This window comes from Balearica regulorum, chromosome 1 (genome assembly GCF_011004875.1).
Source record: "Balearica regulorum gibbericeps isolate bBalReg1 chromosome 1, bBalReg1.pri, whole genome shotgun sequence".
Lineage (NCBI taxonomy): Eukaryota > Metazoa > Chordata > Aves > Gruiformes > Gruidae > Balearica > Balearica regulorum.
The window spans coordinates 56,151,523-56,178,662 of record NC_046184.1 but is presented as its reverse complement, the minus strand read 5'-3'; the positions used below and the strand labels follow the sequence as shown (position 1 = coordinate 56,178,662).

The 27,140-nt window shown below is 42.6% G+C and overlaps 1 protein-coding gene and 1 long non-coding RNA gene across 3 annotated transcripts; both read left to right on the top strand.

Annotated features, from left to right (window-relative positions):
- The first annotated feature begins 5,167 nt into the window (after nt 1-5,167).
- On the top strand, nt 5,168-6,659 carry LOC142601720 (uncharacterized). Of its 2 annotated transcripts, XR_012835302.1 has the most exons (4): nt 5,168-5,352; nt 5,457-5,745; nt 6,205-6,414; nt 6,609-6,659. It is a non-coding gene; the product is annotated as an uncharacterized LOC142601720 (long non-coding RNA). The 2 variants fall into 2 exon arrangements; XR_012835296.1 differs by having other exon boundaries at nt 5,457-6,414.
- A 7,157-nt stretch (nt 6,660-13,816) lies between these two features.
- Nucleotides 13,817-25,144, top strand: LOC104638334 (E3 ubiquitin-protein ligase RBX1). Its single transcript, XM_075751733.1, has 5 exons — nt 13,817-13,966; nt 16,348-16,426; nt 22,185-22,255; nt 23,530-23,615; nt 24,964-25,144. The coding sequence occupies exons 1-5, from the start codon at nt 13,889-13,891 to the stop codon at nt 24,974-24,976; spliced, it is 327 nt and encodes a 108-aa protein (XP_075607848.1). The 5' UTR covers nt 13,817-13,888; the 3' UTR covers nt 24,977-25,144.
- The last annotated feature ends 1,996 nt before the right edge of the window (nt 25,145-27,140 follow it).

The following is a 27,140-nucleotide window of genomic DNA, read 5'->3' as shown; positions in this document are numbered from 1 at the left end:
TTCCCATTTGAAATCTATATCAGGCATGATACCAATTTCATGTACCTCCAACTTTTTTTCCATCCCATTTGGTAAACTTGTGTTGGTCCAGCTATAATATATCTAACAGGTAACAAACATGCTGCAGCAGGAGATGTTTCCATCCTGTCATCTGATGTTTTCAGAACAACGTTTCCGTCGGAAAGCTTGCTCCAGCTTGCATGCTGGAAGACATGAATGCCACTGAGCATAGTTAAAAGGAGGGGTGACCTTTTACAGGGTCCATAACGTGGATTTGCCCTGAAAAAAGTTTGGAGAAGGTCTGGAGGAGACTGATGCAGGCAGCCTGTCCCAACCCCAAGCACTGACCAGGAGGATGTCTCCATGAGAGCTCTACTCCACGCCTGGAGGAGAAGGGGTGTGAGCCTGTGTGCACTTGCTGTGCGCTTTTCTGCATGCTTCCTTTTCAATGTAAACAAGGGAAAGTACATACACACCTACTTTCCTCTTTTCAGTAATTAATCCGAGAGAAGTGACCACACGGCGCAGCAATTGCAAACTGAACAGTGATGGGCAGTCTCTATTGCTTGTTTTGAATTCATTATTTTCTCTATCTTTTCAAGTCAGCCATATCGTTATTTTGCTCTCAGCATGCCTTGCTCCTTTTTGCTCTGCTCAGGCTTTTCCATTCAGTCTCTCGTAACCTGCTTGTGCCACAGAGCATTATTTCATTTTATCTGGAGGTGGCTGGACTGATGATGATAATAATATTTAATCTGGTTCAGGAGATCTTTAGAGGTCACTGGTGTCAAGGAACAACAATTTGCATTATCTCCTTTATTGTGTGTATTACTCCTTGAATATTATTTAACTGACAAGTGGCAAATAGAAGCATTCTTGAAATGTATGCTTGTTGCAGATGTCATATCCTCTTCCCCCAACTTTGGAATTGTTACATAAATTAGAAGATTAAAAACATTTTTGGATTATAAAGATCTGGGCAAAATGGAAATTGATTCCTTATTTCTAGCTTTTTTTTATTCAAGAAACACATATCTAAAAAGAATAAAATTTTAAGTAGATGAACTGATTTAGAAAAGTTAATAACATGAATTGTAATTTATTTTATAACAGTTTAATATATAAGAGTTTTAAACTATCTTTTTTCACTGCTCCCAGGGATAAAACCGCCTAAGTAAGTAGTTGAGATTAGACTGGTCTTGAAGCTAACTAGCATGCTCCAGTCTCTGACTGGAAATATGATTTCTGTACGGTCTGCTATTGCATATCACATGGTCAGCTGATGTTCATAAAAAGACCAGCTGAAGTATTGCTGAGCCTATGGAAACAGGAGCAAGTGTTTCCAGTGTTATCTCAGCAATGTTTTAGTTGTGAGGATAGGACTTTTGCTCCTCTGAATTCCAGTCTTGATGGAAGTGACTGATGTTCTCTGTCATACCCTAATGAGTATTTGAAACGTTAAGTATTAACGATGCATTCAAATTATGGAAAAAATTTGTCCCAACTGATGTGGCCACTCCTTTACTCAAAGGAGGGTTCTCCATGGGACTGCTGCTGTATTAATCGGAAATAGCGAGACTACAAGCTCTATATGAGCTTTTGCATATGGGGCCAGAAAGAAACTTCCATTCTGTGAGAAAGTAAGTTCTATTTTGCACATCTGTATGAATGTGCTAGCATTAATGGCAGAAGCCACAATTCCCCTTTTAATTAAAATATTGCATGTTATAATAAAAAGACACTTTCTTCACTTACTCTGCAATTTTAGAGTCAAAATAAACTAGCACAATGGTTTTAGCCTAATGTGTGCAGTCTTCATGGAGAAATACTTCATCCATCTGTTACTTGGGCAGTTTGTATCTCCTTGGCAAAAATAGACTTGAAAGATTTGACCCTTGACTGCTTTGCAGCAGTTTTCTGTGCATCATAGTAAATAAATAAAAGATCATTGCCTCTTTTTGAGGGCCCCCATCAGCTCTGGGGCCCCCAGCATAAGAAGGACAAGGACCTGCTTGAGCCCAGAGGAGGGCCACGAAGCTGATCAGAGGGCTGGAGCACCTCTCCTGTGAGGACAGGCTGAGAGAGTTGGGGTTGTTCAGCCTGGAGAAGAGAAGGCTCCAGGGAGATCTAATTGCGGCCTTCCAGTACCTGAAGGGGCCTACAGGAAAGCTGGAGAGGGACTGTTGATCAGGGAGTGTAGTGACAGGACAAGGGGTAATGGGTTTAAGCTGAAGGAGGGTCGATTTAGATTAGATATTAGGAAGAAACTCTTTACTGTGAGGGTGCTGAGGCACTGGAACAGGTTGCCCAGAGAGGTTGTGGAGGCCTCATCCCTGGAAGTGTTCAAGGCCAGTGTTAAAGAAAAATTCTACCAGACGTGAGTTACCCGAGGTTTGCTTTATTGCAGCGCTGGATGCACGGGGGAAATAGCTCCACCAAACGTGCATGCCAGGTGATCACCAACATACAGGTTATATAGAATCAAAATATACATATTCATTATTTTTCCAAGAAAAGGCAGTCCTATGATAATCATTTCTTGGAATCCATTTCCATATTTTCCTCCCCATCATGCATGCTCAGTGATTTGAGTTGGTGGTCGTCAATGGTCTTGCACCTGTGTTCGCTGGATAACCCTCTTCTTGCAGGCATGCGCAGTATCCTCGCTGTGGATACACTTGTCCGTTACAACTTACTTCATAAGATTAATATTCCCGGGCCTATTGTCCGGTTGGGTAGGGACTGTACAAGGAACGTAGCAGTATTGTACATTGCCATGGTCAGTTAGCTATTACCTTGATTAAAAACCCCTTTCCCACGATTATAGGCTTTAAAACAGTTCTAGGCCTTAAGCAGCTTTCTAGTTAATATAAGTTTTCTTATAGCTAAGCTTCTATATTTTTACAGCCAGGTTGGATGGGGCTTTGGGCAACCTGGTCTAGTGGAGGGTGTCCCTGTCCCTGGCAGGGGGGTTGGAACTAGATGGTGTTTGAGGTCCCTCCCAACTCAAACCATTCTGTGATTGTGTGATTCTTTTTCACACTCTTTCCCTGACCATTCAGCAAACGAAATGTCAAAGCCAACACACGCGTACACATGCTGCCTTGCGCACCTAGTCTTTTCCATGTAAAGCATGAATATTAAAAATATTGTTACAAGCATCTGTGCAAAAATAATATAAATACTGTTGTTCATAGCCAGCCCAGAGGAGTTCTTCAGACTATCATGAGCAGTCCATTGCACAGCCGTAATGTTTAGAGGATGGAAAAGCAATTGTACTACTCGTGTTAGGGTTCCCTGAACTTAAACTTAGAGGCAGTTTATCCCAGGTGGGACGGAGGACTTGCTTTCATCTCAGAGAAACGTATCCTTGAAATGGTATGTATACTTTGATGATCTACACTGTGAATCGGGAACAGAGAACAAATTTTAACCTTGCAAATTTGTATACATCTGTTATTCCTGGTGCTGGAAATAGTTTGATTTTTTTTTTTTAATATAGTTTTAGATTTGCAGAGGGATGATTTCTACAAAGTTCCCTGGTGTTAGTTACATTAGCATTTTATAGGCTGTTCATGTAAACTCTTGAGCTTTCATGGCTCTCAGTATTCGCTTTTTAATATAACACAGTTCATTTTGGCTTTTATTGCTGTTTAATTTAGGTTCGGGTTTTTTATGTGGCTCCTCAGCTGCAAGGAATGTGGCCTACGCTTGTTTGAAACTTTTCTTGTCTGTGTAAATCTGCTCTTGATGTCCTTTTTTCCTGCATATAATAACACTCTCGAAGAGCTAAACTTGCCTGTATTTCTCACGCAGAACAATTACTATACATAGCAAACCCAGATCTCCTATTACAGGTGGGAACCCAAAACTTTTAGATAGTAACTGGAAGCCTCTCCTATCTTCGCACCATATTTTGGTTGTTCCACAGATACTGAAATCCATAGCAGAATTGTCTAAATAAATCATTCTTAGCAAATAATGCCTCTTATTCAAAGGACACATGCAAATAATTCCCAGCCAACTGTTAGTTATTGGCTTCTAAGTTCATGTGCTTTTTGAAGTGATCCCAATATCACACTTCTCTTTTGGGCATCTGAAATTGTTTAAAGCTACATGTGATTTCTCACCCTTCTATAAGAAAAAGGCAATTTCTAAATAGGGTGAAGAAAAACGTAATTTAAGTAAAAGTGTATTTTATTTTGGATATTAATGTTTATAGCAGCAGCTTTCCTCAACAGAGAGAGAATTTTCTACCTAAAAATATCTTTCTTAATAGTTATTCTAGATAAATTTTGTACAGACAATTCAGATAGTTTTAAAAAACTCTGTGTAAGATACTGAGAGGAGCCAAGCTTACGTTTTCACAAGCGTTATGAAGAAAGGATGTTCTTTCTTGTGCATTAATGTGTTTCATCAGAACTGCTGGGAAGCTGTCCAGCTATACATAGTAAATATTTCACATACCAATAAAGTGATTCCTCAGCAATTCAACCACTCAGCACAAATAAGATTTAATTTATGGTGAATATCTGCACCTGTTAAACAGTGAAAAAGGCTCCTGACATAAGTGATCCTTTCGTGCTGTTATCTAAATTTTATAAAGGTCCTATCTTTCCAGATTATAATCTTTTACAGATCATAATTTCAAAAACATTCCCAGGCCTGAGTTTTGAACTTTCATATCGAAGAGGGAATATATGTGATTTTGAGCTAAAATATATATATGTAGGGCTAAGATCAACACCATCAAGGGAAGGCATAAAATGTGCCTATTACAGAATTAGGCATTTGTTTTGTATATCTAATGATAAAATCAATACATGGCTCCATCAGAGGAGAGATCCATCAGCCTCTATCTTGCTAGCATTCAGTCAAGAGATTGAATTTGCAAGCTTCGAGGGGGAGAAATGTTGCTCCATCTTTTGACAATCCATATTACACTAATTCGGACAGCTTTTACACAGAGCCGCACCGGTTTACTCAAGCACTGCTTTCAATATCATTTCATTAAATCAATGCAAAAGGTTGTGTTGACCTTTTAAATATATATTTAAATCTGATCAGTGGAGCTTAAATCGATTAGGAACTGATTTTAAGCCAACTCTTAAGGTAAATAAGTGTGTCCACACGGGGCTCCTCAGCTGCTCGACGAATTGATGTGAAATCCAATTTAAATTAAGCTGCTGTAAACAAACCACTGTTGTGTTGTTGTACGCAAGTCCCAAATGTGCCCTCCAAGACCTTTGAGAACTTTCCTTTTAACTTGAACAGAGAACCCGAGGGAGATACAGTTAATGGAGTGAAATCCGCTCACCCCCGGCAGGAAAGGAGGGCTGACTACAAACCCCGGTAAGAAGCTTTCAAACAAACATCCAAGGTTCATCTGGAAGTTGCATTTGTGAACCCGTTCACTGTCAAATGACGGTCGCTTTTTTACTCTTCTCTCTTGGCAGCTCTAACCTCAGTGAAGAAGGCAGGTGGCACCAGGAATGCCACCGCTCACCAGACTCCGGCAGGAGGAGGCCTCCTCCGCATCCCAAAGGTTAAAAAGATCCAAAGTGAGTTTAAAGGAAATCCCTTCTAGTCCGTGTTGGCTAGGGATTGGGACACCTAAGGTTTCCAACCTTCAGCTTGCCTTCACAGCAGCTCTGGTGTTGTCACATAATAGATTATTCCCCTCTCCTGAAACCTCACCAAAGACCTTTGCAGGACCGCAGAGAAGCCCCTTTATCTTCACAACCCGTAAGTCTACAGGGGAATTTCAAAGATTTTGCTCTCGCAGCAAAGAAATGGGAGATGCAAGATGAACTGCACCCCATATTGATTCTTAATGCAAATAAGATGGAACAAAAGGGGTGTTTGTAGAAGGGAGAGATTACCTGATAGTTTCTACACACCAACAAATCTGCAACCTGGGTTTTAATGGCCGAGTTTAAAAATACAAACGTACAATCATAGAATCATACAATAAAATACACTGTGAGAGAAAGCAGGGGTGAAAGGAGTAAATAGAAGGATATAGCAGGGTAAGATTAGGGAAAACTGGCTTAGTATAAGCAACTACCTTCATTATTAATTAGAAAACACAGGAATGAATGCAAGCTGCACTCATAAGAGCTTCTGGGATCTATTGGTCCCTCAACCTCTCCCATCCCACTCAACCAGATAAATTGTCATCTGCTCCATTTTCTCCTGTCCTAGAACTGAAGAAAGAGAAAGTGAACAGTTTTCCTTATACTCTCCAAAATATTTTAATTAACGGACAGTTTTTGCTGCATGAAAGAAGAGTTACAAGGGCTCTTCCTCAGCTTCAGGCCCCTTGCTAACCAAAGGTTGCTGTTTGATGGGCATTTGCAGAAGCTATCTTTGCCAGTCCAACCCCCAGCAGGAGAAATGTATCTAAATGCAAAGGTAGGTACTTTGTCACTCATGGTATGAACGAAGCAAAATAAGAGAATGGGGCTTTGTTTTTTCTGCTCCAGGGAATGAAAAGAGTTTTGGTAACTGCTGATGGTTTGTATGTGTGTGGTATTGTCAGATGTCTGGCCTCTTTCTTTTTCCAGCTTTCCTGGTTCCTTAGATTTACTTAAAATATTCCCATTTAGACCTGTGCAACCAGTTGTCTTGAATGACTGAAGACTCACAAAAGAGGGATGTGAGTGAACATGAACATAAGGATCTTCCACGATAAACTCATTGGTATTTCTATATATTGAGGTAAAGGCATTAACTCCTTCGTAGTTGTAGTAAGCTATCATCCAGTGTAGAACTTCCTATGTTCTTGCTAAAACCTCCCTACAGCTGCTGTATCTTGTCCTGTTCTTTTTTTTAAAGTCTGCAGATGGGTGGGAGAGTATTCCTGGTGCTGGATATGGCTCTTTCCCCTTCCTCCTAGCACAAATAGGAATCAATGAATCCTTAAGCTGAGATGAGAAATGCGATTCATGAATGTGGTGAGCAGAGGGAAAAAACAAGACAAGAGAAGGAAAAAAAAAAAAAAACCCACAGTGACAGGGTGGGGAAGAAGAAGGGACTACATCACCTTGCAGTGGTAAATTACCAAAAGCAAAAATTACCAAAGCACTAGGCCCTGCACCTTACATGTGCTTCTCTGCTCCCTCCTATTTTCTACATTTCCCGAAGCTGTCAGCATTGTGGAGCTTGTGCTTTCTGATCAGTGAAAGCTCGCTGCTTCAAATGGCCTTTCCATTGGGGTTCTTGAGAGCCAGTTGTGCTGAGCTTTGAAATTAAAGGAAAGGATGTTTGACACAGCAAGATACATTCAAGGTATATGAACCTGCAAAGAAGTATGACAGATTATTAATTTATTTTATTGTTCACTGTAGAACCAGCAGGCAGACCATCTCTTGTGGGATTCACTGACCTAGATGCCGTAATGAACTTTCCAGTGGAGTCCAAAGTAAGGCTAAACTCAATATATTGTCTTTATCTAGGCATTCATGACAGAGAGCAGTTAAATGCCAGAAATACTTGAAATCCTGCTTTCTGAGAACTTAGGTACCACAATTTTTTGTTCCTGCTTATGCTGGTGGGGGAGGCAGGGGACTGCTGGCTCCCTCACTGTTGGTTTCTTTTGAAATATCCATACAGTTTTTGCACCAGTAATTGCCGTGTCTGTGGGCCACCTAATTTGTTTTTCCCATTCCTTTGTGTCTTTCCAAGAAGAAGTGGTATAAAATTAGTTCTTTTTATTTTGCCCCAAAATCATATCTGAACTCCACCTTCACATTCCCACCCCCTCAAGAAAAACCAAAAAAACCCTTGGATTTGGATTTTTACAGTTTTCAACTGCCAAGTGGTGCCTTTGCTATGACTACCAGGGGCTTCAACAAAATGCTTTTACTGACAGAAGTGTCTCTCCTGTTGTGACAAAGAAAGATGGTAAAGGCTAATGAGTTGTGTCTTGTTGAGCATGGCCTGCAGTTAGGAACTTGATTCACTAAGAAGAGATCCAGGGAGGAATTTTGGGATACTGTATTTTTTGGAAAAATGACAAAGAATTAATGGGGGAAGACAAATGCAAAGCTGTAGCTTGATGGCTCTCGCCTCCTTTCAAACACTATCAAAACCTTTGACTCAGTGAAGGTAGCTTCCAGACCTTCCTTTGTTGATAACATTTTTTTCTGATTTTAGTGCTTATTCCTTCTCTGTGACTTTCGCCCCACATTCAAGACTGTCAGGGAGAAGCTGTAGATAAGAATATCTGTAAACAGTGTTTCAGTGTCTCCCACACAGCAGTCTGGAACTGCCTCTCCTCATGTTACTGAAGGTTCATGGATTTCCCAAATCAGTAGGAGTTCATTGATTTATATGCAGGCAAGCTTGTGTTACTACTTTGGTTACCCTCGTGGTTTTTCCTGGCTACTGTTAATTAGCCTGGCAGCATCTTCCAATGTTGCTTACATGCAGTAGTAGATGAATATAACTACTTGTATTGAGCTATCATAACATTCTCCTTTTTTTTTTTTTCCTTCCTCCTAAAAAGGATAAAAGGCCCTTTGAAAATTCCTGTCTAAGCAATGAAGGAGATCCAGACTGTGACCTGGTTTTCAAATGATGTCTCTAGTGTGGTTAGTGGTGCGGTCTCCTGCACTTGGACTATCCTATAGCCTCTTGTCACCTCATGCAGTTCTTCTGAGATGTTCAGGTTAAAAACAATCACTCCCCTGCTACCGCTTTCCTGTTACTGTCTGAAAGGCTTGCCCTCTCTCTGAATTACAACCTCAGCCTCTGTCTCTGACATCTCCTCAGGATCCCAGCTCAGGTTAAAGCGGGACTCTTTCTCTCTCAAGCCTTCACTCTGTCCCGTGTGTGCATTTTTTTGTCTCGGCTGTTGTAGGCAGTCTTGCTGCAGCTGACCTGGAGGTATGGTGACTCTTGGGCCCATGTCTTGTTTTCCCAGGCTACAGGCAGCATGGAGAGCCCTGACTCCCCCGGAGACCTCCACGCAGGCTGCAAGCCTGGCTGCAGAACATGTCTTCTCCTCTGAGCAGAAGCTGGGATGCTGGTTTCTCTCGGGAGGTGGCAGCACAGCCAGATGTGATCAGCATCTGCAGCTCCGCGCCCAGAACTGCAGAGGGTTGGTAGGGAGGAGCTGGGGCTGGTGTTGGGAGGTTCTGAGGTGGAGCTCCTTACTTGGAGGCGAGGATTAGGATGGGGAGCGTGGGGTTGCTGATGCAAAGGAGGGATGGCTTCGAACCCTTTCCTGACGCGGAGTGGAATCAGCCCAACATCCTCACCGTAATGCACTGGGGTCTGTCGATCCTGTTCACGTTTCTCTGCATCAGCTGCAGGTGATTGTCAGGCGTGGTGTGGGGCTGAGATGCCCACTGCGGGGACAGTGTCGTTTGTTGAGCCTACAGCTGCTCTTTTTCATGTGTAGGGAAAGGCTGTCTGCAAGAGATTGGGCACAGCCATTAAATCTCATGGTTTTTGCAAGCACCTGCAGGCTGCCATGATGGTTCTGTGTTATTTTATCCACAAGTTACCAAGCAACTTAGGTAAAATGCCACGAGAAAGGAAGAGCAACATTTAGTCACCATTCTGTGAAATGGTACAACCTGCTCCTCTCTCAGAATCTCACCTGTTGTTCTTAGCTGGATTACTGGGGGTTGGAGGCTCCATTTCTCTCCTGAGGTTTTAGTAATGGGTTGCAAAGCCAGGGGTACTATATGGGGTATAATGTCACCATCATCTGGAAAACACGCAGAGAGTTGGGGGGGGTTGGGTTTCTGCAGAAACCAACCACAGCCTCGTCCAAAAATCTATGGGATATATTGCTTAATCTACCCCTCTGGCTCTGTTCTTTGAATTCAGCTTTCCTATGCCAAGCACACTGAATCAGCTGGGGATGCTACAGAGCCTGGGTGGGAGGCTGTTTGCTTACTTCGTGAACTTTGAGAAGTTTTGTGGCAACACAGAAAGACAATAGATTCAGTTTTGCCTCGATAGTCATTTGTGAATGTTGTCTATGGATTTGGGAATCCAAAAGCAAAGGGTGCTAGAAATCCCAACTTAGTCAAGTCAAATGGTTTTAGTAGCATCAGCGACCGGAGGGTAGCCAGCCAGCCCTGCAGTTCTTTTTATAAAGTAATAAAATGCACTTGATTTTTACTCCTTGGTTTGCAACTACTGAAAGGAAACTAGGCTCATATACCAGGTAATTCCTGCTTGACACTGCTTAGGGCACCACTGAAATCACACCTGAAGCAGGCAGCACTGAGAGGGGGAAGCACAGAAAGGCAGCAGAAAAACTTGAGGTTTGTAAGCACTTTGAAAGGGGCCACCTCCCTTTTTTCACCTGCTCTTTGCTCCTGGCAGTTTTGGAAAACCCATCCCTGCTCTCGTGACTGTACAGTAAAAGAAAGGTGTTGCTCTGAAGTGTGTTTGAGTGTTGCAATTCTCTCCTCTCTTTCAGAACAGTTTCATTCCTGAGAGTGCCCCGAGTGCCCCAGAAAGATCCTGTGACATTGGTGCGCACGCTGAGGATGAGACGTGATAACTGAGGATGCACGGCTTGTCTTGTCTGCAGGGCTGCGAAGTGGAATGCAAAAAGCTCAGGCAGGGAAGACTGGAAAGCAAAGCAACTGTTCCTGCGTGTGTTTTCCTTCCAACACAGCTAGTTCTGGGGGATCCTCCCCGTGACGTGTAGATCCCTCTGTTCTGGTGCCTCAGAGGAACAAATTTTGGCAGTATCACCACCAGGCCTTCTGCTTGGTCCCCGTGTGGGTGCAGTTTTGGAAAGCCAGGGCTGCAAGCAGCTGCCCCTCCACCAGCAGTCCCACAACAGTCCAGTCAGGTACACAGGTTCAAAGGGTGCGTGTGTGGAGGGGTGGGGGGTGTCATTTGGGGGATAAATCCCATGTAGGACAATGTTGGTGGCTACAGAACAAAACCATGCCAACAGAAGGACTGCAAAGGAGAAAGACAATAACCGAAGTGAAAGACGCTGGTTTTGGAAGGCAATTGCACTGGAGTCGCCAGGTAGTTGGTACCTTGCCTTTTGGGACAGTTTTTGACAAGTGGGAGAGGGAGTTTGCCTCAATTTAATTGGGACTAACCATATTCAGAGCAGTTGTCACGTGCCACCTGGTCTGTCTGTCTCCCTGTCTCTTCAGCTTTGCAGTCTCCTCTTCTTCCCCTGCATGTCCCGGTGATTTGAAAAATGAACCATTCTTCAAAGCATCCCTGGTAATTTGGACCATAGCATTATATTTCTTTTGAGGCTGATGCTTTTCAAAGCTGCAGCCTTTCTTTCTGCAGCAGCTACTGACACCTCTCTACAACATATAGCCCCAGGAGACAGAAAACAGGTCTGAGGGGCTGCACTTTCCCTAGGAGGAAAGAAATTAGAGATCGCACTAAAATCAAAAGAAACCAGATTATTTCATGTACAGTAAAAAGGGTAGCTCTTCTTTTTATGAAGTGCAGGAATATTAGGCAATACCATCACTAATTTTCTTTTGTGAAGCACATTGGAGATCTCCTAATGCACTTCTCATTGTTGGTATTACGTATCTGCATACACCAATCAGTAAATATTAAATAAATAAGCATGCAAATAAAGTTCTATTCTCCACCATGTTTGCTATCTTTTTTTCCCCCCAAAACACCACCACCTTTTTAGCAAGACTTAACTCAAGAATCTGCATCGTTATCTTCTTTTTGCTGCCAGATACAGAAAGATAAATCCAGACCATATGACTGCCAGCTGCATGGCTTTTACCCGTTGGCAACCATCTCCCTGTGGTGACATCAGCTGAGGTGGGAAGACTATAATTTTATATTGCACTAGTCATTTAAAGTGAAAATGAATGTTAACATCTTTCTGATATGCGCATGCCCTACTGTACGTGTTTGTTGAACGTCCTGGATTCCTACTGAGCAATGTCCTACTGGGGACATTACCATACAGATTTAGGGTTAAAATTCATGTTTCTATTAAAAAGAAAATCTCGCAAATTCAGCTTTGGAAAGAGCTATTTTCTTGAAGATGAAAAAAAATCAATTTTCCTCAAGCACTCATCTCCTATTTTAAAATACTCCTTTGCAGTGGCCTTCATGCTACAGTCCTGAATAAGGAGCAGCAGGATGAAAAGCTGAATCTGTGTGGCTTCATTTTATTAGCAAGAAGAGATGCACCATCACTGAGCAGCATCTGGGGAAATGGGCAGTTAACGGAAATGGAAGCTTTCCACATAGATAACTAGAGGTGCTAAAGGATGATAAATGAGAGAGGGTATTTTTCTTCTTCAACTTACCTTGAGAGAGCGAGCGAGCGCGTGCATGAGCATTTAGGTACATGCTTAACTCAAGGCACAAGCGTTACATGTCTTTCAAATATGAATTGCATTGAAAATGATTCCAAAACATCCAATGGCAGCATCATCTTGTTCTTACTACAGGCCACTACTCTCTGCAGAGATGTAGCACATCTCCAAGGACCTGCAAAGCTGGGGGGGCGTTTCAAGACCTGCTGGGGAGCATCCTCCCCTCAATTTCCATTTTCACAATGGCAAATACTACTACCCACTGTCTCAGAAAAGTCCTTTCAGCTGTACTGACGGAGAGGGGAAGTTTCCAGTGCCTGTTGTCTCCATCTTTGCAAGAGACTTGGGCAGCTCTAGCAGCGCAAGTAAATCCCATGCTAATTATAATGATTGTTAGCCTAATTCGCGTGCTAAAAGAGTAGTCTGGACAACGCAAATTCTTTCTCTGGCAATTCTGGTATTCCATTTGAAAAAAAGAAACAAACCTGCCCTGGTAGTGACCAAAAGGGCTACAAGAGTAACACCAATGGCCTTACCTCATTCTGCACTTGCTGGAGACTAATTAGGATGCAAGAAAACGAGCAAAAAGTTTATTAAGGGCTGAAGCCCTTCATATTAGGGCACAGACACAAACCCCAAGTGATTCTAGTGAAGTGCTACACGATAATCAGACCCCGAGCACGCAAAGCAGCTTGCGGGGTCTGGGGTTGCGCGTTAAAGTGATCCCGCAGCCAGGGAGCCAAAGTCCCTACCGGCACACCTCCTCCCCCCCTGCCTGCCCGCCCCGCGGGACTCAGCCTTGCCCACGATTCCGAGAAGGGAACCCCCGGGGCAGTTCGCGGGGCTGTTTCCCACACGAGCGCCTGTCATCTGCCCCGCGTCTCCTCCTTCCCCGCCGCCACCGTCGTCGTCCCGCACCTCTCCCCGTTTTTCTCCCGCCTCGCTCGGTCTTTGCGGAGGCCGGAAACGGCCCTGGCGCTGCCTGAGGCGAGGAGCCCGGCTCTACCGGGGTATTAGAGACGGGCCAGTCAGCCCGGCCTACGGCACCTGCTCCCTGGCCGCCGGGGAGGCGAGAGCGGCGCTGGCGGGCGGGCTGAGACACGGAGGGAGGGAGGGAAGGAAGGAGGCGCGGGGCCGGCGCCAATCTCGGTGCCCTCCCCCCCCCGCTTCGCCTGACAGGCGACACGGCCCCGCCCGGTAGCGCCGCGCAGACAGGGACCGGCCCAGCCCTCTGGGTGCGCACCCCTTTAACTGCACCTCCCCCACCGGCTCCTCGCGCGGCCCCTCCGGTTGTGCAACTCGGCGGGGGGGGGGGGGAAGGAGGCGACACATAAATGAGGTAACGGCGGGCGGCCCCGCCCTGACCGGCGCCTTTAAGAGCCTGCCCCACGTGACCGCAATCCCAGCCGCCCCGCGGCGACGCGCTTTCTACCCTCCCCGCACCTGCTGGCGACGGGGTGGGGCGGGGCGAGGCGAGCGAGGGGGCGGAGCCCTGGACCCTGAGGGAGCCCGGCCCACCCCTTCCGCTTGCCGTCCCCGAGCCCCTCCCCGTCGCACATGCGCGCGGAGCAAGAGGGGCGATTCACGCATCCAAAATGGCGGCCGCGATGGATGTGGACACCCCTAGCGGCACCAACAGCAGCGCCGGCAAGAAGCGCTTCGAAGTGAAAAAAGTGAGGCCCGCTGGCGCGCTCCTTCAGCTGGCCACAGAGGGAGGGGGAGGCCGGGGCCGGTCTAATGGCGGCGAGCGGGGCGGAGAAGACGGCCACTTCCCGCTCCGTTCATGGAGCCGGGTGCCCGGTTCCGCACCGGCGCGGCGGGAGGGGAGGGGTGGGGCCTGCGGGAGTCTTGGCATGCGTCCGGGCTAATGGCTGAGGCGAGCCGCCGCACGCGGAGCGGAGGTTGACCAATCAGCGCGTGCGGCTGGCGTGGGCTGCGCGGGCGGGAGGAGGGAGGCCTGAGGGGGCTGCCTCTGTCAGGGGGCTCTGCCGCCCGCTACCCTCGGGCGCTGCCAGCCGTGCCCGGTCTCGGCTGCTCCGTGCCCTCCCCGGCCGGGATGCGTTTCGCTGAGCCTCTGGGCAGCTCACGCCGGGGAGCAGACGTTGAGTGCTGCCTCCTCCTCAGCCCCGGCCGCTCTGGCCCAGTCGTCCGAGCCGCCCTATGTGCTGTGTCAGACGTTTTGCACAAATTTGTGTGGCTGCTTTTTTTTCTTCTTCTTTAAATCAAGCCATAACAACGTGTGTGTAGTGAGGAAATGCTCTCCTGTCACCCTGGCTTTGTCTGTTTCCTCAAGACAGCCATAATATTGCTCTTCTGCCCAGTGCCACCAGTTTGTCTGTCAGCTGGATCCTGATAATAATCCAAACCTGTTACAGGAGGGCACAGAGGAAGTAGGGAGGCTGTGTGGGCTTGTATTAAGGTAGAATTTGAGGAAAAATGACTCCTGGACTGGATATCGGCAAACATTTCTTGTGATTCCTGCTTGTAGATATTGTTTGAAATGCAGCTGTCATCAGTGATGATGGAAATCCCTAGCTCTGTACAGGGCTGCAGGTCTATGCAGAAGGTGTTTGGATGGTGTGATTGCTTGTTCTTTGGAAATAGGGACAGATACATTAGTACATGAGAGGAGCAGGAAGCGGCACCTTTTATGTGTCAGTGGCATTGCTCCTCCCCAGCAAGGTACATAGGTGCGCTTGTTGCATGTGTAGCTCGGTTACAGGTCTGTGGGACGCAAGAGTAGCTTATGTTGGGATAAGTGATTAAGTACCTAAAAGTGTGGGAGAGATAAAGGTGCCAGGAACTTTTATCGTAGCTGCCTTGAAGTGTGGATGAAGTCCTTGAGAGATGAGTACCTCAGCCAGAATGCTGTCTAGACCTGAAATTAGAAGATGGGGAGAAAAAAATGAAATCACTACTTCGCCATTTTCTGAAACATCTAGTAATGTTGTGATGACTTTCTATATCAGTACTAATGAAAAATTGAAGTGCTTATCAAAATTGATACTGCTTATCGATACTTGGCAATCTGCATTTCTCCTTCAGAGTCCCAAACTAAGGGGAAGCAATGAAAACATTGAGATGTAAATGGAACAAAGTAGAGATGATTTACTGTAGTACAGTCAATACAATCATATACTGATAAAAGGGAAGGAAAAAAAATATCTAGACTACTTAAGTAGTAAATGAAGATTATCCTAGCTACCAATATGCTGTTGGATTGCTTTGAATATTGAAGGCAAGCCCCTCTATTTCATGAATTTACAAAAGACCTGATTATGGTTTTTTGTGGGGAGGAATAAAAAGGTGCTATGCTTTTTTGCATAGCTTGTCTTAAAGTCCTCATTCTGAATCAGTTTTCTAAAATGGTCATGGAAATTTGTAGCCAACTCTTCCCCTGAAGTAGCATGAGACAGAAATATTATATTTTTTTATTTTTTTAAATTTTTTTTTAGATAAACAAAGTCTTTGAAAGGTTAATTTGATAGTACATTCAAATTTGTATATTCAGCCTTGCTGGTAGGTTATTGCCTAGTAACCTTTTTGCAGAGGAGATTATTTAGGAGTCAGCAAAGGGTAGCATTAGAGATGATTTTAGTTCTTGGCCCCAACTGCTCTGGGGGGTGATTACGAAAAGAACTGCTGCGAATAATGGCAATTCCTCTTAACAATATGGCATCTGGAGTGGCCTTTCTGCAAGGCACTGTCCTTTCCATCAGATTTGAGGATGTGGCATGAGCTGCCTCTGCATCTTGAATAGAAATGCAGATACTTGCATTTGTTTGACAAAAAAGGGGACTTTGGCAGTTATCTTGTTTCTGAAGTTGGAAGCAGACACTAGGTCTGAAAGGTGTGTGAGGGGAATGTACCACTGCTTTCTAGTAACACTTACGAGCTCATGATAAAGAATTACTCTGGACTTCTAAGATTATTTTTTTTAAATGGCCCAGCTTTTCCATTTAAAAATTACATGGGATCTTGAATAACAAGGATTTCTGTGTGCTGTAAATTGAGTCAAACTGTGTTTCTCTTTTTCTTTTTTTCCTCTCTCTAGTGGAACGCAGTAGCTCTGTGGGCATGGGACATTGTCGTTGATAACTGTGCCATTTGCAGAAACCATATTATGGATCTATGTAAGTAAATGGTGGGGAAGACAGTTGACGGTTTTGACTTGTACATGATGCATAGCTGAAATTTCCCCTGTTGAGGGTATAATTCAGCTTTTGATTATGAATTAAGTCTTCACAGTGCAAATACTAACAAGTACTTACCACATCTACAGATGAGATAATGTTGCTGCGTGTTTTTTGGATGCAACAAAGAGGAAAAGGAGTAATAGTAAAGAGCCAGGAGGAATTGAAATTATTCAAGGTATACAGGTATTGCTCCCAAAAACAAGTATTAGAGTTTAGGGTTGGGGATGTTTGTATAGGTATGAACTTTTTGATGACACTGATCAGGATGAAATCTTGAAACACTTTCTGTGTCTGACTGGCCAGTTAAGGCTTGGACCAGCGACTTCATTTGACTCCTCACTCTACAAAAACTACGTTGCATAAGTTAGTTAACGTTTTAGTATGGGGAATTTTGTGTCCACCTAGAGAATTAATCGTTCGTTTACAAAGGAGAATAATCAAATGCTGAAATAAAAAACAAAGTATTGGTTTGAGGTTTTGCTGTGTAATCTGGATGGTTCAATTAACAAATATGCTTGCCATGTAGGAAAATAAAGTGATAATGGAATTAAGTGTACAAATTTCTGTCATGAAATAGGTGTGCGTACACAAAGTCACTGGTTTCAGTCCTATAAAGGATTAGTAGTGAGTACAAAACCATTCCTCCCCCCTCAAACTAGCAAGATATTGTTTGCACCATACCTGTCCATCTTGTTTGAGTCGTGAAGGACAGAAGACCTTTTAATATACCCCAGACAGATATTTGCCAGTATAAATAAAATGTGAGGATTGTGGACCCCCCCGCCTCAAACAAGAGCAGGTACAGCTGCAGTGCCTGGGAATGGCGTGTCATGATCCCATTGTGATAGTTTGGTTTCACTTTGGTTTTATGCAGTAGCCCTTGGAACTACTGGTAATGGTAACTTATTGTAAATAAGCCTATATGAAAATAAAATGTTTCAGAAAAATGAGGCCTCAAGTTTATAGTAACAACTAGTGAGAAATGCACTTGATTTCACATCAGATTTAAATAATAACTACAAAACTGCTTTCAGAAGTGTGTTTTTTTGTTTAGTTGGTTTTGGTTTTAATAAAGAAAAACCACACTGTAATGCACAGGGCTGAAAATGGATTAAGCAAGTTCACTTCTTCGCTTTGGGGCAGATGCGTTTGTATTTCGAGCCAGCTACTGCCTATCCATGCCTCAGTTTATTCTTGGTTATTAGAAGGGGAATGATAACACTGAAGAGAAGCAAGTGAGAATAGGGGTTATGAAATATGCTGAGGTCCTTTGATGTAAAAATTTCCTTTTTAAGTACTTCTAACCTGTACCATCTTGAAAAGTAATTGAGGTAGACACTGGACTACTACTTTGTCTCTCAGGTTTATGATATATTAGAGAGGAAAGCATGTTGCTGACTGACAAATGGAATTTTAAAGATTTGTTAGAACATAAGTTGTATTTATAGAACTTACAAATGTATAGAATAAATAGATAAAATCCTGTAATTCAAGATGATTATTCATGATAACTGGGATATGTTGTACGATAGTGGATGATGGTGTGTTTCATTCTGTTAAACTGCCTCAAAATTAATAGTGCCTCCCAGAAGAGACCGAATACAATCTCATATATTTGCTATTTTTTATAAAAAATGAGAGATGTGGAGGAGCTGGAAGGAGAGTGGACAGATGTTATTTTCCAGTAGTGAATTTTGTGTGTCACTTCTTCAAAAAAAATAAAAATCATTCTACCAAAAGGGGGGTGGGATTGAGAGTGTATAGATTAGGAAGAACAGTGAAGGAAGAGGGCATAGGTAACTTTCTTCTTCTAGTTGCTGAAGCATAACAGGTGATTAGTTTGAGTATGAGCAATGTTATGAAAAGCCCAGCCTGCAAATGACAGACCAAAATTGACATTATACAGAGTAGAAGGGGTATCTAAATTGGTGTTCCGAGATCAGTGTTGGCTCTGGATTTACTTACTTCCTTGTTACAGATCATTAATGTTGTTAAACAACACTTTAATTAGATTTTCAAACATAAGATGTGAAGTGATGGGAAATTGAGGAAAAATTAATAGAATGTGCAGGGAAGAACAACATGAGATTCAATTTGATAAAACGCAGGATACAAATGTCTCCCTCTGCAAGTGATGAAGAGAAACTTCGAAAGGGAAAACATTAAAAGAGCGATAAGTAACGCCAGCCGTGCTAATGGAAGATTGTTAATATTATAAAGTCAGACATCCAAAAGCTGGGATATAACAATATTAAGGTGTCATGCAGTTCTTCTCTTCCCCCCACCCTCAGTATGTTTTGTATTCAGTGTACAGAAGGAATGAGTAGATTTTCAGTGTTTTGTTTTTATTCTTCTCTGGAAAAACCCAGGTCCTATTTAGATTTTACTTGAGCATTCTTGATTTCTTCAAGGGCTTGCTCTCTGGTGGTTTCATTGCAACACGGTAAGTTGGGGAGTGTTAAGAAACACTATGTTTAGTACCTTCTGATCTAAAACATGGAATGTAATATCATAGTAAGATAGCTGGTATAATTTTGAACTATATAAAATTTGTCATCAAAATACCATCCCCTTTCTTTGATAGTAAGATGCAAAGTACCACATTTGATATTCTAGCTTCACAAAGATAGATAAATGACATAGAATCCAAAGAAGAATCTCAGGATGCTTAACAAGTTGAATCATTTGGGCTTTCTGAGAAGAATAAAAGTTCAGAACTAAGTATACATACTTAGCTAAGTCATAAGTAATAGTGGAATATGATAGCTGGGGACAAATATTTTGAGAGTGTGATACTAACAGGAAATATTGAGCATAATGCAAGGGGGTTATAAGTAGAGGGAATCATATGACAATATGATGGGGGCGGAACTTAGGATAAGTGTTTAGTAAAATCTACAGATAATTCCAAAGAAACTCAAGAGAATTGCAAGGGGAAAATTCTGAAATCCCTCTGAAGTTTGACAAATTAAATTGGAGAGCTTATTCTGCGTTTTAGGGATAACAAATATACTTCAAGTTTATTAGCCTGGTTATTTGATTTTTCTGTCTCTGTTTTCTGGGTGAGTACCTGATGTGTTGTGTTAGCCAAGCTGTGCATTTAGTTTTCTTCTTCCCAATAAGTCAATCCCTTCATGACATAATTTAGAAAGCAACATGTAAAGAGAAAGGGGAACCCATATAGTGGTTACCCTTGCTCCAGTGGAAGGTGCTTTGAAGAGCTCTTATCAAATTTACCGGTGCAGTGGGCTGTTACTGTAGCTGCGAACAAAGGCGTGTGCTTTACTTCTGTTGCCTGCCATTATGGCTACTTAAATCTTAGGCTACTTTTCTTGTTAGGTAAATATACAGAAGATTTCTGCAATAGAAAATGTATGGGAAGAGGGATGATTCTTAACAGATGCCAAGATTTACAAGCTGCCATTATATAATATGCGTTTCTGTAACTCCCTGAGTTGAAATGCTTCCATTGCATCTTTCACAATTATTTACAGGTATTTCAGGTTTTAGCTGTATCTTTCTGCCCTCACCTCCAGATACTCTGTCAAAAGCAAGGCAAAAGAAGAGTCGTTCAGCATTCCTCTGGTACCTGTTACTGTCGGACTCTTACCATTTCTTTTGGGTCAGCAGCTGGTAAATAGCTGCTCTGTCCTTCCAGAGCCAGAATAATCACTTTTTATATTCTGACAGAAGATTGTTAATTTGTTTTACTTCTTTGTTGATATATTGTACTTTTTTTGAAATTAGGCAAGTGGGATACCAAAAAATGTTTCAGCTTTTGGGAGACCTTTTTAGGGTAGTCACAGGTAGTAGTGCCAGCAGTAGTCCAGCCTGTTTGATGGGGAGAGTTAAATCTGGGTGTCCTGTTGGAAGGGCTTTACATCATCACCAGAGAACTTCTCCTCAGCTATTTCTGCAAAAGTTCATCTGTCCTCTTAAGCTTTTGGCACTGTCATGTTTTAGACTGTACTTGTTGGTCAGCAAATGGTCGAGTAATGCTAAAATGAATTTCAGTGTGCCTTTTCTTCCTTACCTAAACCACCTTTCTTCCCTCTCACTCCCAGTCAAAATACAGAGTCCTTTAAAGCCTGAAAAAAAACAATTGTATTGCAAAGCATACAGCTCACGGGTTAGGGCCAGTTAGAGAGGACGGGGGGAAGTAAAGATAAAATTACATAGAAATGAGCTTACCAGTTGACTTTTCTTCCTTCAAATGAATTTCCTCTCCTTTTCCTACTACTCATCTTCTCACCATTTTCTGTTACTGTACAGACTCATGCCAAATACGTAAAAATATAATATGCCCGTGATACTCAGCAAGACCATGAGTCTGTACTGCAGTAACAGTAAAATTGTTGCAGCAATCTTGGATGTCAAATTTTAAACAAATGTCCTAATTGAAGCTCTTCAAGGTTCTTGAGCATCTTCCATTTTCTTAATCAGATTTAGTTTTATTGCTGTATGTATTGAGGGCTTAAGGAATTAAGACATCAGACATTTCAGGTTCACTGGATTTTGTTCTTTTCTGTAGGCAGGCCGGGAATCGAGCTTTGGACTTCCTGCTTTGTATATCATATCTTGGTGTAAACCATCTAAAATACAGGTTCATTCAAATCTTGCAGAACAGTTGTTGCCACTGAGTTTCTTTAGATCTCAGTCTTGCTTTGAGTAGTTCCTTGTGACCAAGGTTAACTGATGTCTCTCACATCTCGGGAAAAATGGGCCTTTCTCTTTGTTCATCTCCGCACCTGAGATTAAAAAATGGAGAAAGGGATGAATAAGAGCAAATAAAGTTCGCATTTTTCAGCCAAATCTGCGGGGTTTGAAAGTTTTTGAATCTTTAATTGGTGAATCAAATTGCTTCTCCTCTGAGCATATTTGGGCACACAAAAAGTGAACAGAGAATTGGAACTCATTCAGACATTTTTCTTTGCCAGGAAAAGAAAGAGCTGCAAAACAAGCAAGCAAAAAAGCCCATGTATCGAGTTCTAAGCTGATTATCTATCAGCATGTCTTTTTAAACCATTTGGGCTTGACTTTTAAAGGAAGCATCCTTTTGCAGGAAGTTGAATGTTGGTCTCATAGGTTTGTGCTGCTGGCTGTGGAGCAGTTGGAAATATCTTTTTTTTTCTCCTGAAAAACTGTATTTTCTACAGTGTATTTTTGGGCTGTGCTTACCTGTCACAAGACTAAAGACGACAGACAGGCAAACTTCAGCATTATGTGAGCAAATTAATTTGTAAATGTAACTGACAGTACAAAATATCTGACAAGACGGTTAATTTATATGTAGAGAAACCTGGGTAAGAAATTTAAGTAAACTTTTTTCCCACAACTCTGCTACTGCAAACTGATCATCAAAAGACATGTCTTAAAACACAAGAGAACAAATTAAAAATATTTATCCTTAAAATTTGGAAAGCAGACACATGTTACAGGTAGATGAGCTATGTGCTCTTGCTCTCTGGAAATGTAGAGGAAGGAGGAAGGCAGGATGAAGTATATTTTGATCTGATACTTTTGGGAAAACAGTATACATTAAAGCAACAGCTCTTGACACTTCCTGATGTAATAAACACAACAAAACAAAGAGCTTTTCTCCCCCACTCCCTGCTATTATGAAGAAGTCTTCCAGTTGGTGTTGCATGTACATCTTCTGTTCCTGCATATATATGTTTAATTTTTGTTTTTACAGGCATAGAATGTCAAGCAAACCAAGCATCAGCTACCTCTGAAGAGTGCACAGTTGCATGGGGTGTCTGCAATGTAAGGAAAACTGTTCTATTGCGGAGCTCATGTGTGGTGATGCTATTCCCTTTTTTCATGACTCAGGGCAAAACAACTTCTATAAAATATTTCATGTAATCCACCAGAAAAAAGAACTTTAAACACAATTTGTTTAGTAGCGTGTAGAAAGGAGAGAGAAGGGAAAAAATGTGAAAGTTGGAGAGGTGTAAGACAGAAGAGAAGGATGATAGGCTTCCCCCCCACACTTTTTTTTTAAGAATAATCTTTCATTTTGAGCATGATTTTCCATATCAAGGTGCTGCCTAGGAGCTATGCTTTTTTTTTTGTCCTGGTAATAGGATTACTTGTATGTCAGCATGCTTGGTTTGTCTTTGTGCAGGCTGATTCAAGGAGTCAATATGGGGTGACTAGGTGATTTGCCTCCCCTTTTGGAGGAAGATCAAATCGGTTCTAGTGTGTAATCTCCAGCTATTCAATTTGTTGCCCTATGCACTCCTTTGTACCTGGTCCCACTAGCATGTGAACTGAAACTCGCATACCTCTTAGCTAGCCTGGGCCTGAGCTGGAAGATACAATTTTCCATAATGGGATAACTACCTGTTCCTCAGCCCCAGCTTCACTGTGGTGTGGGATCAAGCTACAGCGTGATAATGCCGGAACAGAATTATAAATGTTGCAATTCTGTTCATAGAGGACAAGAGCAATTTTTTAAACCATGTTAGAATATTCTAGTGTCAAAATTACGATTTTGTGTGCAAGAGTTACCACAAGTGAAACCTTGTTTTTAAGTAGGTGTATGGGGTATGCAAAAGGGTGTCCTTATTAAACATGTAATTGAGATATTTTTTTTCTTTCTAATTTTGCAAGTTCCATTTTATTCAGGCTTTGGTTTGTCCAAAAGACTGGCAGAAAGCTTCAGCATGTATACATACATATCATCCCTGCTACTCACTGTGAAATCCTCTTTCTTGTCTTTCTGATTATGCTTCTTATCAGCATCTGCTCTGCCAATTTTAGCAGCTGCTGCTAAACTCTGCATTCTCTCCTTCATCAGAAGTCAGTCGCTTGCCACTGCATGCATTGTGGAACAGGCTCCCGCTGCCATTTCACTGATGTTCCTTTCCTCTCTGAAAATGTGCATCAATTCCTTGGTGTTTACCAGCGAGCTGGCTGATTAGTCCTCCTCACTTTTGTCTGCAAACTCTTCTTGCCGTGATGCTTTCCATGGTAGTTTTCACATTAAGATACCTTCATGTGTTCTGAAATGATGTAATCTGAACTTTCTCTTCCAGCATGCTTTCCACTTCCACTGCATCTCTCGCTGGCTCAAGACTCGCCAAGTATGTCCGCTGGACAACAGGGAATGGGAGTTCCAAAAGTAGGTATCCTGCACAGATTTCAAGATGAAAAATCCAATTGTCTTTCTGCTAATAGGAATGATCAATGTCAGAGATGCGGGTAATCTCTCTCATTTGTGGGTCAGAGGGCATGGTTGCTGTTGGGAAGGGTTTTATTCTCCACCCTGCTGCACAGGGACCTTTCCTTAGTCACTCGGTGGTAAATGAGCTCTGAAGGAAGCCCAAATAGCTGTGGGGTAAGTGAGAGTTCTTAAAAAGTCGTGATTTTTATTGACATTCTCTCTAAAGAATGGAGAGCAGAAGAGGAGTGGAATTCACTGACAGTGGAGCCTCAGGTGAATACTATACTGCCGCATGAGCAATTTGGGTTTAGAAAATGACCTGAATTTAGCTTCTTGTGTTCCAGAGCATTTCTGCTGAGGTGCCAGAAGTCTTATTGGGTTCCTCCTGTATCTTGGTGATTTGTTTATAGCTCTAGTAGGCTCAGAGATTAGTACAGCTGACTTCCTAGCATCTGGAAAGCAAATGTCCGTGTAGTCATTGCCACAGCCTTGGCCCATTTATTCATAATTTCTGCATTCTTTATTTTGTTTTGTGTTCTTCAAAGGTTTGTTGTTAAAATAATAGTAGGAGATACGTGGATGGAGTTTTGAGGGATAATTGTGTTTTGAGGAGTAATTGTGCACTGACAGTAGTTAGGAAGTTTGCCTGTACTTGCTTCATTCTGCACCATTAATATTTTCTTAACTGTGTATTTCCCTTCCCCTTCCCTTTTTAAAAAAACAAACAAACAAACATTCATTCTAACCAGAGTCCAGATTAAGACAAAGCAAAGCAGGTATTATAACTGTTTGGGATTGTCTTTGGGATCTGGTTCACAATCAGTTGTGTAAATCATCATTGACGTGACAACTCGAGTACCATAGTTTTGCTATTAGGATGGTTTAATGAACAGTTAATGAAAACTGAGCCCACGTTGCCTGGCTAGTGACTAATGCTGCATGGGCAGTGTGATGAGAAATGGAGACATGAATGAGTATCTTCTTATGGGTGCTCAGTCATACATCTGTGGCTGTGACAGGTTCTGGCCTTGCTTTTACACAGGGTATATTTGAAGTAGGTTATGACACTGAGAGTCTCTTGCTCATGATATTATGGATTGCTCAGTCTCTCTTCTAACTAGTATCCGGATAGACTTTTGGGGGAAGTGAAATGTGGAGAACTTCCTACGGTTTCCACAACAGCATTTCACGTTCATCTGGTTTACATGTTAATTGCATTGTAGTAGAATGAGAATAAATCTGCCCAAATCAGCACTAGTATGAAACATAATTTTTAAAAAAGAATTAACATATTATATATTTGCAGGTATGGACACTAGAGAGATGGTCACCACGCTTCTTGTTATGTCGTCAGCCTCAGTTGTTCTTGTCCCTATGGGTTTGTTTCAGCAACTTGAAAAATCAATAATGTGTACAATTCTTCTTTAATCTTAATTTCTCCCTATTGTATACCATTGAATAAAACCTTGCTGGAGCTTCCTGTCTAAGTTTTTTTGGTCTTGTGTTCAGGAGTGGGCAGTCATTAAATGAGGGAGGAGAATTATCTGTAGACTGGGGACTTAAGCTAGGCAGCTCTTAAGCTGGGCAGCTGCTCTTGTTGCTGTGCCCAGGTTTTGACTGTGGGTTTGGTCTTATTCCCACACAATTGAGAACCTCCCCTCTGGCTCACCGAGGTCGGCATTAAGCTCCATTGTGTAGTGCAATGGGTGCAGGGCTTGGCCTGGTTAAGTGTAGTTTATGCAAATAGCATTTCATGTGGACATGCTTTCTTGCAGCTGAGTTGAAATTATGATCTATACAATTAGGAGTTGTATCATTATTAAAAACTACTCTCTCTTGCTTCTGCTCTGGAGTTTGACTAGACCAGCTCCTCTGCAGAGGAAAATTTCACTAATTGTTCCCAGTTCCATCTGTTTAGCTTGGGGGACATAACTGAGTGTTAGTTTTTATCAATGCTCATAAAGCACCTTCAGTAAACTTAGGAAATTCACGTGCTAGATTGGCTGGAAAGCTAAAAGTAAGCAGTGTATGGACAAACTAGTTCTTGGTTGGCTTTCTACTGGTATTTTCCCAGTTCAAGCCAAGCTGTAGTTCTTACCAGCTAAAAATTGTTACTCTGAAAACTACAGAATGTTTTGTTTGGAATATCTTGTGCCAAATGGCCTGGTATCCTCACTGCATCAAATTTTGGCCCTTATGTCGACAGCCTCAGCAGATGCCAGGAACACAAACAAGGTCAAAGAAATTCTTCCTGCTATGAGAGGCTGTGTCCCTTCCTGGCAGCAGATACGGTGAATTTCTTTCATTGGTTGTTCGTGATGACACCTTTGGATCAACACTTTTTTGCTAGTTATTGAGGATGGGAAATTTGATAGCTGATGTTAAACATTGCTGTACTATAGCGCTAGGGAATAAAGATGGTCATTGACAGAACCAAAACTTGCATTTTTCTTTTTCAGTAATTGCTGGAGCTTTCTTTAATCTGCAGCAAGCAAATGTCAGGATTATTTTATCAGCTGGTGTCAGTGCTCTGAAATGATACGGTTCACTATTTTTAACCCCGAAGAAGAAAAAAGGAACAACTAGAATCAGGAGAGCTTATAGCTAGACAGTTTACCAGGTTTAGTTGGTAGAAAGCTCATCCTGAATTTGCAAGGTGGATTTGATGATGGGGGCAGGAATGGAATAGAAGGGGGGGAGAGGGAAGGTGATCTCCACAGTGGTCAAAACATTCATCCAGGCCACGGGATATCCAGGTTTATGCTGTTACCTGAGATTTGAACTCCTATTTAATGTCCTGTCCAGCTGAGTAAAGTGTCAGATGTCCCTGTTTATGATAGTCCATTTTGGTTGCACTCTTTGATTTTTTTTAAGGACCTGGAACCCAGATGCTCACTGATCAGGGAATTTATTTCCTTGAGAACTTTGTTTTGGGTCCAGCTACATCATTCTGGTTTGTCTCCCTTTAGTCTGTCTATATTGCCGTGAGCATATTTTTTTGGGTGGGGACAGAGACATCAGTGCAGGCATTTCCCTCTCTGTGGCTTTGTGTGCATTTGCTTGAGGCTGTGCCTGCAAGAAGACAGTTTCTTTTTGTATTTTTTTTATTGCTTTTTTTTTTTTTTTTTTTAAATGGATCCCTCCAAATGGCAGGCTACAGGCACTCTTCCCCCCGACACCCTTTGAACCTCTGTTCTGGTGCGGCGTGTAAAGCCCTAGCTGTTAAATTTGATTTCAGATTGCTATCGTACCGTCTGTCCCAAACCTGGTTTTCCCAAATGGAAAAATATGGACTGTAAAGCAGCAATTGCTTACAGACCTGGGAAAGAAAATTCTTTTTTGGCTGCTGCCCGTTGAAGCAGCCCTGCTGCTGTTCCTAAACCACCAAGGGCCCGAGCTCTGCGACGACCCACGGCAGCTCAGCACAGGGCCGCCCATTTTCTGTAGCATTAAGGGTTGTGTTTCGGGGGAGGAGGAAAAGCT